The sequence below is a fragment of the Leopardus geoffroyi genome, chromosome D1 (assembly GCF_018350155.1).
Source record: "Leopardus geoffroyi isolate Oge1 chromosome D1, O.geoffroyi_Oge1_pat1.0, whole genome shotgun sequence".
Classification (NCBI taxonomy): domain Eukaryota; kingdom Metazoa; phylum Chordata; class Mammalia; order Carnivora; family Felidae; genus Leopardus; species Leopardus geoffroyi.
The window spans coordinates 58656823-58668481 of NC_059329.1; the positions used below are offsets into that span (position 1 = coordinate 58656823).

The 11659-nt window shown below is 48.3% G+C and overlaps 1 protein-coding gene and 1 long non-coding RNA gene across 2 annotated transcripts in view; one reads left to right on the forward strand and one right to left on the reverse strand.

Moving 5' to 3' along the window:
- Positions 1-1448: 1448 nt before the first annotated feature.
- LOC123601202 lies at positions 1449-4273 on the reverse strand. The gene is made up of 2 exons (XR_006714020.1): positions 3729-4273; positions 1449-1635 (listed from the first exon to the last, which is right to left on the reverse strand). It is a non-coding gene; the product is annotated as an uncharacterized LOC123601202 (long non-coding RNA).
- The window catches only part of FCHSD2 (FCH and double SH3 domains 2), a 303187-nt gene continuing 293697 nt past the window's right edge, over positions 2170-11659 (forward strand). Inside the window, exon 1 of the mRNA XM_045484109.1 lies at positions 2170-2246. Coding sequence (XP_045340065.1) covers positions 2232-2246 — 15 coding nt within the window. The 5' untranslated portion in view covers positions 2170-2231. The remainder of the gene's footprint in view (positions 2247-11659) is intronic.

Sequence of the window (11659 nt, forward strand, 5' to 3'; positions counted from 1 at the left end):
CAGCCTTCCAGTGGTGCCCCCCTCTGACTCCACTGCTGGGTGCCCAGGGGTGGATACTCCCCACCCCACTTACTAACCATATGATCTTGGGTAAGGCACTGACATTTTTATCACCTCTACAATGGAGAAAATAAGACCTACCTTAGAGGAATGTCAGGAGGATCAAAGAAAATTCCACATCTCAGATTTCAGGTCATAAGTCTCTTTCTGCAGAGTCTTCCCTGACCTCCCAGAATAGCTCAGGTGACTTTGCTGGCTCTCCAGTTCTGTCCTCCCCCCAACACACACCCTGTCCACACTGTGTAGTCATTGTCTCTGCTGGGGTCTCCTTGAGGCCAAGAGTCCACAGGGCCCAGTATAGCACCATCACAGATGAAGAGCACGATAGATTTGTTGACCAACAAAGTGAGTAAATAAAGCCTGGGGAAAAGGCAAAAGGTTGTGCAGAAGCCAGGGAGTCGGATCTAGGAGTGGTCTGCTTGATGGCAGGCTCTGGTGGTCGAAATATAGAGAGCTCCTTGAAGCTCTTCCCACCCTTCTCCGGTGAATTCATCCTTCAAGATCCTGGGAAAGCACCTCCTTCCACGAGAAACCTGGTCACTCTCTCACCTGGGCACATGACACAGTCCAATGTAGGATTTCTTTACATGTCTGTCTCTGGCCTCAGGTAGTGAGTCCTCTGAAGACAAGACCCTGTTGGATCTTCATACACCAAGCACTAATCTGGCATGAGCCCAATAAAAATTGTAAGAAAAAAATAGATGGAGGAAATGATTTCTGAATTTGACTGCGGGTTGAACCCTCCTTGTCTTCGGGATGATATAAGTTACCAAAATGAGAGAAGTAGAGATGAAATTATTGTCTTTCTTCCAAAAGCACCCTCCAAGCACATGTGGATTAAATGTGAGCTGGGGAGAAAGACTGATAAAGAGCAGTGAAAATATATTCCCAAGCCCTGTCTTTGTCCCTGGACTTTTCTCTCTGTTGAGGAAAGACTACAGAAACCAAACTTTAAGGGGTACCTGGGTGGCTCAGTAAGTTGAACATCTGACTCTTGATTTTGGCTCAGGTCATGATCCCAGGATCATGGGATTGAGCCCTGAGCTGGGCTCTGCTCTCAGCGAGGAGCCTGCTTAAGATTCTCTCTGCTCCTCTTCCCTGCTTGCATGTTCTCTCTCTCTCTCTCTTAGTAAAAAAGAAAAGGGGGCACCTGGGTGCCTCAGTTGGTTAAGCGTCCAACTCTGGCTTAGGTCATGATCTCATGGTTTGTAAGTTTGAGTCCCATATTGGACTCTGCTGTCAGCACAGAGCCCACTTCGGATCCTCTGTGCCCCCCCCCCACCCCACTTCTGCCCCTCCCCTGCTCTCTCTCTCTCTCTCTCTCTCAAAAATAAACATTTAAATAATAATAATAATAATAATAATAATAAAGAAAAGAAAACAAACTATAAGCATAAAAGGCTCCTGGATGTCCCAAAGATGTCCCTTAGGCACTCGATCTGAGCCCATTTACTCATATTTTACACATTAGTATTGCGCCTTTGGTGATCTTGTTGTAAACAGTTCACAGGTTAGCTGTCAGCCACCTTGGGGGTGAGAAGTTCCTCTTGCAAGCAGGTCCTGAGAGAGAAGCACCTGATGGGCCAGCAGAAGGGAGATAGAAAAACAAAGCAGTATTACATTGACAAAAGCACTTAAGAGCAACACAGATTGGGACCATTTAGTTCAAGCTGTCCTACAAATAAATGCTCTCGGGTATACCACTGGGTTTCCGCTCTGGGAAAACTCCTTTTTGGACCTCAGTGTCCCTATCTGCAAAACGAATAGTTTCCATCAAGGATTCTAAGAGTTTATGATTCTGTAGAAGTTTCCTCACGTGAGACTTCCCCAACCCATGCAGGTCATATGACATTTCATCAAGGTCCAGACTCCAATCTTCCAGGGTTTTGGGTAATGAGGCTTTTTTGCCACAAACTCCAAGGCTAGAGACTATCTTTAGGGAGAGTCCACCACAAAGCTGGGCTCGGCCCCTAAGGAGAAACAGAACTCCCCAGGAGCTGGCACAGAGGCTGCGTGTGGCCCTTGGTTTGTTTGCTACCCACGGAAGGAGTGAAAAGGAAGCCTGGCTCTGAGTACAACGGAAGTGCCTGAGATCTGACAGTTGCTCTCAGCACTCTGCAGCCAGGAGGGAAGTAAAACTGAGCATCTGGTATCTTCTACCTTGAAAGCCCATGGGACAGCAACAGGTGAGGCCTGGTGCTGGCCCGCTCTCTGGTCCAGAGAGTAGGCTGGCCCAAGGACTTGGGGGAGGGCAGAGGAAAAAGCCCTGAAACTGGTTCATGTCCTTGGGCAAATCTCTGTGCCTCTTTGGGCCCAGTCTCCATACTTGCAAAAATGGAATTAGGATTAAATTTGCTTGTGCCATATAGGGATTTCTGGAATGGTGAGCATTGGGAATACAGAGACAATTTGGCTACAAGGAATCTAGCAGGTTTCCTTGACAGAAAGGGACTCATAGTCTGGCAGAAGATAGTTACAGAATCATGGGATACATCATGATTATCAACATACATATAAGTGCTGAAAAACTCTCAACAGAGAGCACTTAACCCAGCCTGGAGGCCCAGGAGAGCTCCAGAGAAGGTAAAGTGACTTGCCCAAGGTCACATAGTAAAAAAGCAGTCCAGCTGGGCCAGACTTGGAAGAAAGGGGAGTTGAGAAAGACATAACTAGATAGAAGTCTAGTCAGCAGGAACATAGTGCTGTCATCAATAACTGAACAAGTCTGTGAAGGAGCATTAAGTTTGACCTGATGGCAGGAGGAAGTGGGTTTTTGAGCTGGGGTTTAAAGAGCAAATTTGAGTTTATCAGGCAGAGAAAAGGGGAGAAGGCTGAAAGCAGAGGGAAGAACACATTCAGAAGTGTGAAGTTGCTGAAAGAACCTGATGAATTCTGGAAAAATGCATATACGTGTTGTATTTGGAACAAAGAGTGTCTGACATAGTGAAACTGATGAGGTCAGGGAGGCTAGCAGGAGTCATGAGGTGAAGGGCCTAGAATGTCATGTTAGAATGTGGGGCTTATTTTATAGGACAGGGGGAGCCATAGAAGGGTCTTGAGCAGAGGTGTGCATGGTAAAAATAGCATATTAGAAGGCTTGCTCTTGCTGCTAGGAGGGCAGCAGACCCAGGTTGGGGGAGAGGCAGGAATGATGATAAGGAGGCATCTAGATCAGTGTCAGACCCAACCCCTGTTGAGAAATTGAAACTTTTCAGGAGACTACAGAGATGTTGAGGAAATGAGAACTGAAACCTAGGCCCTGCTCTGGCTGTGGTCTGGGCAGGTGTGGTTAGCAAAGGAAGTGAAAGGATTAGGGTGACAGGCAGCTCAAGCCAGAGGAAGGTGGGATAGCTCCTGAGGGAATGTGGGAGCCCTGATCCAGGCTAGTGCAGGGTAAGGAAGGGGTTATGTCCCAAGGGACGCCAAGGGGAGCAGTCTGCTACTGAACGTGGTGTGCCCCACCAAGTCCCTGGCCCTCACTCCTGCCCTCATGAATCCCACTTCTTCCTGCCAAGCATTTGCTCAACTCTCTCCTGAGCTAAACTCTTTCTCCTTCCTCTCTCTGCCTTTCCAGCACCCTATGGTGCCTGACCAGGCTCTGCCCAGCCCTCCAGGGAGCCTGCCCTGAGCAGTGCAGGTTCCTGGATTCCCATAGCGCTGCCACCCACCTTGCCTAAGTGGGGATGTGACCACGCTCCGTCTTGAGGCTCCGTCATGTTTCATTCTGTGGTCTTGGTTCTCCATGCCAGTCAATGTTCCTTTGGTGCAGGTGTCCCTTTCTCATCAGGTTCTGCCCACAGGAGTTCTTTAGGAGTGACAGTAAGTCAGAATCAGACTCTGGGGGCCCCAAAGGAGCCACACTGCACATGCTTTCTCCTAGAGCAGGCACATGGGAGGGCTGTTCATGGGCTAGGCTGGTTGGTTCTTTGTTCTGAGGAATGTACTGAATTATGAGTCAAATGGGCAGATCCGGGTGGAGGGTCCTAGGTTAGTCAGGAGGCTGGCAGGAAGCAATTCACCTCTAAGGTTGGAGTGAAGAGATTTACTGAAGGAACTGCTGTACTGAGGTGTGGGCAGGTGAAAGGAACAAACAGAAGGATGGCGAGGCACCTACCCAGAGATGAGGGCTGAAGGAGGGGTGGGAATCATGTTACTGAAGTCCAGTGAGAAGTAGGGCTGGCTGGCAGGAATAGGACCAAGAAGGAAGTGGAAAAAGCACCAAAGCAGGAAAGGAGCAGAGGGAGAAATAGCCCAAACTTCCTCTTCTCTCATCCTCTGGTGTCCTGTTTTCTTTTTATTTTTATTTTTTTTTTAATGTTTATTTATTTTTGAGACAGAGAGAGACAGAGCATGAACAGGGAGGGGCAGAGAGAGAGGGAGACACAGAATCGGAAGCATGCTCCAGGCTCTGAGCCATCAGCCCAGGGCCCGATGCGGGGCTCGAACTCACGGACCGTGATATCGTGACCTGAGCTGAAGTCGGACGCTTAACCGACTGAGCCACCCAGGCGCCCCTGGTGTCCTGTTTTCTTATTGTATTGTCCAAACCCAAGTGGAACTCAATTGGCAAGGGGTCCTGGTGATGAAGCCCAAATGTCCCAGCCTCCTTGGACACAGTGCAAGGCCAAGGGTCTGGGAGGGGGAGGGCGGTGGCACAAATAGAGATTAACTGTCTCGATTAACACCAGAGAGGTGTGAAAAATTGTCACACAGATGCAATATCTGGATGATGCCTATGGCCTTAACCCAGTTATTTCTCTGTGATCACTGCTGTGTTGGAGAAGCTTTTTCTGGTTGCCCCAGAGAGAAAAGCCCAAGCTTCACCTTTACATTCATTTTGTTATCATTTAGAAAACACTGTTTAGTCTTGATTGTTACAGAACTAGAAAACGGTAGAGCCATGGGGGCCTCAAGGGTAACCATCCCAACTTACACAGTGACGGAGGCCCAGAGAGAATGAGAGCTGAGCCCAGGGTCACAGGACCAATGTGAGATGATGTTGGAGAGTATGCAGTAACTAGATGATACAATTAAGGCCACATAGCTAGAAGGTAGCAGGGCCAAAATTCAAATTGGTCAGCCTGACTTAAAACTTGACTGAGCTTTTGGGCACCTGGGTGGCTCAGTCAGTTGAGCGTCCGACTTCAGCTCAGGTCATGATCTTATGGTTCATGGGTTCGATCCCTGCGTCGGGCTCTGTGCTGATAGCTCAGAGCCTGGAGCCTGCTTTGGATTCTGTGTCTCCTTCTCTCTCTGTTCCTCCCTGCTGTCTCTCTCTCTCAAAAATAAATAAAGATTAAAAAAAAAAAGTAAAAAAAAAACCCAAAAAACTTGACTGAGCTTTTAACCAAGACCCCAAGCTGAGTGCCTAGTGGGAAGAAAGGTGATGGAGTTAGTGTGACCCAGCCCAAGATGCCTTGTCTTTCAGACCTGCCCATCCTCTCCTTTATGGTCAATACATTCACAAACCATCTGGGAGGAGTAACAGTGAGGTCACAGGGCCAGTGCAGTGTGTGAGGACAGAGGGCTGAATATGAACAGAAGACAGGCCTGTACAGGCCCTTGGGTACACCCTTCCTTAAGATGCTGTCCTGGGCCTTCTATTCTGTGACCTGGCTTCCCACACTTAATGTTCCATGGCTGATAAACCTTTGGGACTTCAGGCCTTCAAATCCATCCATCCAGCATGCCTTGTCCCAGGTGCTAGAGATATAGTGACAAACAAGATCTCCTCCAGAGATCTGTGGGGATGGAGGCATTGGCAGGATAGGTGAGATGGGCAATACACATGCCTATTACAGAGTGTGATAAACATCATAAAGGAAGATTGCTTTAAAAAATTTAGAGCAAATATCCAAGTGGGAGACCCAAGACTGCAGTCCACCTTTGTAGGCTCATTTCTTGGGATAGTCAGACTGTTTCCAAACATGGCTCAGCCCATCCAGCCTGTGCTGTTTGTTCTCCTGGGAGTGTCTACCTCCTATACATTAAGACCCCTTCCAGGGCAGCCTTTTGGGGTCCCCTGTTGTAGATAGAGGCAGCCTTCCCCACATGGAACTACTATAGCACTTTGATTCTGTGCTTTGGAATTTCTTAAATTTTTTAAAATGTTTATTTATTTTTGAAGAAAAGAGAGAGCGTGCACGCAAGCAGGGAAGGGGCAGAGAGAGGGACACAGAATCTGAAGCAGGCTCCAGGTTCTGAGCCGTCAGCACAGGGCCTGACATGGGGCTCAAACTCACAAACTGTGAGATCATGACCTGAGCTGAAGTTGGACCCTTAACCGGCTGGGCCACCCAGGTGCCCCTGTGCTTTGGAATTTCTTATTCTGGCTCAAACAATAGTGAGGGGGTTCTAAATCTTGATTCTGTTAGTTTGATTTTCCATTCTCTCCTTCCTGAATACTACAATGACCATTGGCCCAACTGTGGCAGCCCAGTTCCCAAGAGGAGGGGCTGGGTGTGTCCAGAAACTATGACAGAGTAGTTAACCCCTGGACACTGGAGTAGGACCACTTTGGTTCAAATCCTGCTTCTTACTAATTGTGTGATCATGGGCAAGTTGCTTAACCTCTCTGAGCCTCAGTTTCTCTATCCTTAAAGTTTAAATAATTGGGTGTTGTGAGAATCAGTGGGTTAACACAGTTAAAGCCCTCAGAACTGTGCCTGGTACTCCATAAGCATTCAAGAAATGTTAGCTATTGTTATTACAGCTATTATTAGGAGCCAGTGGGTGTGCTTGTAAACAACTCCTCATGCCCAAGCGAAGCTGGTACAGATACACAGGCTCCACATACAGCCGCACTTAGAGATGGAGCAGGGTGGGGAACTGAAACCCCATTTTAGAGATGAACAGAGACTCAGAGAAGGCAGGGCATTCATTCGTTTAACAAATACTTTTATTTATTTTTTATTTTTTGGGCAATTTCCACATGTCAGGCACTGCCTCTTCCCACATCAAACTTACTGAATCCTCAAAGGAGGGCCCTGTGTTTTAAACAAGCACCCCTTGGTGATTCTCAGCTTCAGGCAAGTCTGGGTAAATGCTTAGGTTCTAGGATACCAGTGCAAACATCTTGCCGCATTCCAAGTTTGGATTTGGGTTTTACAGGGAATACCATTTCTGGTGACAGATTTGCATAGCAGTTAACAGCACAGCCCCGGGACCTAATGAATTGGGTAGAAATCTCAGGTTGCCACTTACTGGCTGAATGACCTTAGGGTAAAATGGGGCTGATAATAGTACCTACTTCAAAGTTGTTGTGAGAATTAAATTATTTATGTGAATGCTGACACACAGTAACTATTATAAAGTGTAAGCTATTATTATTACTGTGTCCAGCATAGACAAGCATCAGAGAGAAGGTGGGGGTGGTGGATTTGATGCTTCTTATCCCAGGATTGGCTCTGCCTATAGCGTTGGCGGTGTCTGTCTCTTCAGGGAGACTCACCACCTGCTCCCTTCCACAGGAAGAGCTTTCCTGAGCCAGGGAATTCCCTCCTGTAGTGCCTGACAGCAGCTCCCAGCATTCTGATGCCATGCGCTCTGCCCACAGCAGCACGGCAAGAATTAGATCACATCTCGGGGCCAAGGCTGGACTGGAAAGACAGGCAGCTTTAGGTGTTGGGAGTGTCTGTTTAAGAGCCCTGAAACTGAGAGGGGGAAGTGCAGGTCCTGAGGAAGCTCCTCTCCGCCCGCCTGGGCCAGCTTTGGCTGGGGGTGGTGTTCAGCTCGCCTAGGCCACAGGCCACAGGCCACGGGTGTGTGGATGTGCTGCAGACAGGGGAAGGGCGGGTGCCCAGGGAGGAGAGGCAGGATGCCAGGGCATCTGCCAGCCCTCCAGGACATTCATTTTGGCCCACTGCCCTCCAGCAGGGAGCAGACAAGTGTGTTTTGTTTTGGCATTAACTGGGAAGGCTATGGGAAAATAGGTGGCAGGCTTCCTAAACTGAGTGGGGCCTCCTCCTTTCACAGGCCAGCACACAGTGGTTGTAGACCTGCCACCTCCCAATCCTGCTGTCCCTCCCCTACAACTCCATCTCCTTCCCCTGGTCACTGCCTGACCCCCGCCCCGGTTCGGCCTGGGGGGGTCCTCTCCAGGGAAGGGACTCACAAAGGAGTAGCATCTCAAGCTGCCAGGCTGGGCTTTGAAGAAACTCCCTGGTGAAGCCCCTGTGTTACAGATGAGGAAATGAAGGTGGAGGGAGGGCCAGGGACTTCCCAGGTCTTCATGGGTGAGTCAGGGGCAAAACTGGGACTGTAGTTGGGCTCAACCCCCTCCCATGGGAATTTCTCTTTTTGTGTTTTGCTTTTTAAATTTACAAACAAAACCAGAACAAAATGAAGGGAAACTGAAGGAAAACACATGCGCATACAAAGGAAACTCACATTTGTGGGCCAGCACAGTTGCAGGCATTTTATATAAACATTTCCATTTTTAATTCTCACCACAACCCAGCCAAAAGTCATTATTCCCCTTGTAAGGACGAGGGCACTGGGTTGAAGAAAGATTTCAGAACTCGGTCAAGAACCCAAAGCTAGGCAGAAGAGGAACCAAACATCTAGCCCAGGTTTGCCTGACCCCAATCCCTTTGATGTCAACCCTCCTCCCAAACCTGACTGTTTTACCCATGGGTCCAAGTTTCCCAGAGTTGTAATCACAGTGCAGCTCCCAGTGGGAAGGCCCTCGTTGGTGTCCTGAATAAGTGGTCATTCAACCTTCCCTGATGTATCCCAAGGCAGGCAGTCGCTAGCTTACATAGCTCCTCAGTTCTTTACAGATCACATACCTGTTATTTCACTTAACCTGTACCACCTCCTTAGGAGGAAGGACAGAATTTGTGATGTGCAAAAGGTCACATTCGCAAAGTGCCTGGCAAAGACAGGGCTAGAACCTTGGTTGCTTGCCTCCTGATATCAAAACCATGTGACTGTCCGCTCCTGCTACAGCCCTGGGACTGGCTGTCCTCTCACCTCCCCTCCCATCCCCACCAAGTTGTAACACTCCCTGGCACAGGCTGACCAGATAATTCACTGTCGCAGTGCCTGCCTCTCAGGAACCCATCTCTGGCCTTAGATCCCTGTCACCACCTGGTGGAATCTGGGCCCTGTGTGTTCGGGGCACACTGCTGAGATCTTTGGTCTGTGTGTTGAGATTGGGAGCTCCTGGAGTGCAGGGCCTGGGTCTCATCCCAGAGACCTGCTTATGACTGAACCCAGAATAAGGGACTGGTTGAGGTTGAGTGATGTTGGATGGAATTCAAGGTCTAGTTCTGCCACAAACTCACTTTGTGTCCTAGGAAGAGCCCCTGTCCTCTTCTGCTGGCCACTGATCTTGAGACGTCATTCCAGCAGGCTGTGATTCTGTCTTGAGAGCTAATGGAGGAGACGGGCATACTCCCATACCAGGTTTACCAGAGGGCTGTGTTGAAGAAATTAGTTTAGGCAGGAGCAAAGGTTGATATGTGTGTGTGGGGGTGGGGTGGGGAGTGGAAGTACAGGGGAAAGAAAGGTGATTAGGGTAGAAGGGAGGTAATGGGGATAGGGTCCACAGACTGCATTATTTGTAACAGTATCGTCAGCTAGCCTCAGTGGGGCTCAAACAGGGAATAGCTAGCATTTGGATCAGCTAATAGGTATTCCCCAGCAGCCTGAACCAATGTGAGTGGCAGATAATGAGACAGCAGGAAATGGAGTGAGGGCTGTGAACCCTAGCTGTGAGGAGGGTGGGAAGTGCATTGGTACAGTCTGGGCATATGGGATGGTGGCCACCATCTCTAGAGCCTTGGGTGGAGTGCCAATCTGTCCTGGATGGCCACTTTGAACTGTGGTGGGGTGCCGTTCACATTCTAATCATGCTCAAGGGCTGCTGCACACTTCGTATCCCTGCAGTTTCCCCTGGGAGTTCTGTGGAATATTGGGATAGCTTATCTTTCAATGCTCACTCATATGCCTGCTCTAGTCAGCTTTTAATCCTGGATCTCACTTAAATTTAGAATCACATTCCTTCTGGGAGATTGTACAGCAGCATGCTGGAGGAAGAACATAGCTTCAGAATCACAGGAAGCCAGGGGCCAGGCCTGGCTCTCCTGTCCTAGCTGTGTGACCTTGGGCTGGTCATTTCACTTCTGATCTTTAGTCTGTGAAATCTGTGAAACGGGGTCATATGTATCATGAGAAGTTGTGAAGGTTAGAAACAATGTAAATAATATGCCTACTTCAATCCCTGAAACATAGAAGAGGCAAAATAAATGATAGCTGTTACTAATTCCTTCCCAGGGTAAGAATCCCACCTGTGGCCTCCTTGATGGAAGGGAGTTAGCACCTACTTGCACTGCTCCAAGGATGGGGGAGCTCACCCCTTCTAAGGGCAGGTTGGCCTGGAAAACCTTCTTCCTTAGATACAGCTGAGACCAGTCCCAGTTCGGTCTCTGGGGCTATAACGCATGCTGCTCTGTGGTCACAGGACAGCTCTGTGGCATTTCCCCCAAACAGTGTCAAGGGATCTTGCATCTGGTAACACAGTGCTTGCTTGCACTATAGGAGCAAGGCTCTGGAAGTTCCCAGCCTGGTTCAAAGGGGTACATTTTAAGTCAGGCTTGTATAAGTCACAGAAATCCCTTTCCCATCCCTGTGAAGTTTGGAATATATGGTTGTATCCTCCTGAGTCTGCATTTTTCCTGGGTGAACTCTCAATTCCCTGAACAAGAGGCAAATGGGAGAACTGGATTCTGGTCCCAAATCCATCACTTCAGGGCAAATCACTTACCTTCATTGAGCTTCCAGTTACTCATTTGTAAAATGAATAAAATAACACTCTTTCACAGGATTATAGTGAAGATTAGCCCAGAAAAGTAATATGAAAGTTGGGGTTTTGGGAAAGGCATTTAGTAAATGTTAAACACATTTCTTTTTTTAAACCACATTTTTGAAAAAGCACCCAGCAGGTAAGTCCATCTGGTGTTGCCTGTTATTTATTACACCTCCAAAGAAAATCATCTCAGAAAGTCAATGCCGTTCCTGGTTTTAGAATAATGGCAAATCAGGTGGAGGATGCCCTCCTAAACCCATAAAATAAAGCCCCAGGGTTGTACTTCATCTGTGAAGAGCCTACTAAGTTCCAGGCTCATTCACTTACCTTATTCTGTGGTTGGGGACCAAGGCCCAGAGAAGGCCCAGCATATCAGTAGTAGAGGTTAGATCCCGAATCTCATAACATCTAGCAATTTTATACCCCTAGTCCTCACTTCTATAAAACAGAGGTGAAGGGAGGATAATCTCTGGGCCAGACTAGTTGCACCCAGGACTAAGATCCAGCAAATCTTTGTTAAGCACCTTTGTGTGCATAACACTGTGTCTAGGAAAGCACTGTTACCCCCCCCCCCCCCCCCCCCCCCACTATCTTAGTAACCTTCATGGAATGGCTGGTCTGGAAATCAGCCTTGGTGAAGGTTGAGGCTGATTCTGTCTTGCTCTTAAGAATCTGTATTCCCAGTGTCTGGCACAAGGCTTGGCACAAAGCAGGATGCAGCAAATGTTTTTTGAATGAATGATAAATCAGTAAGCAATTATTGATCACCGAGTATGTGCCAGAGCCTGT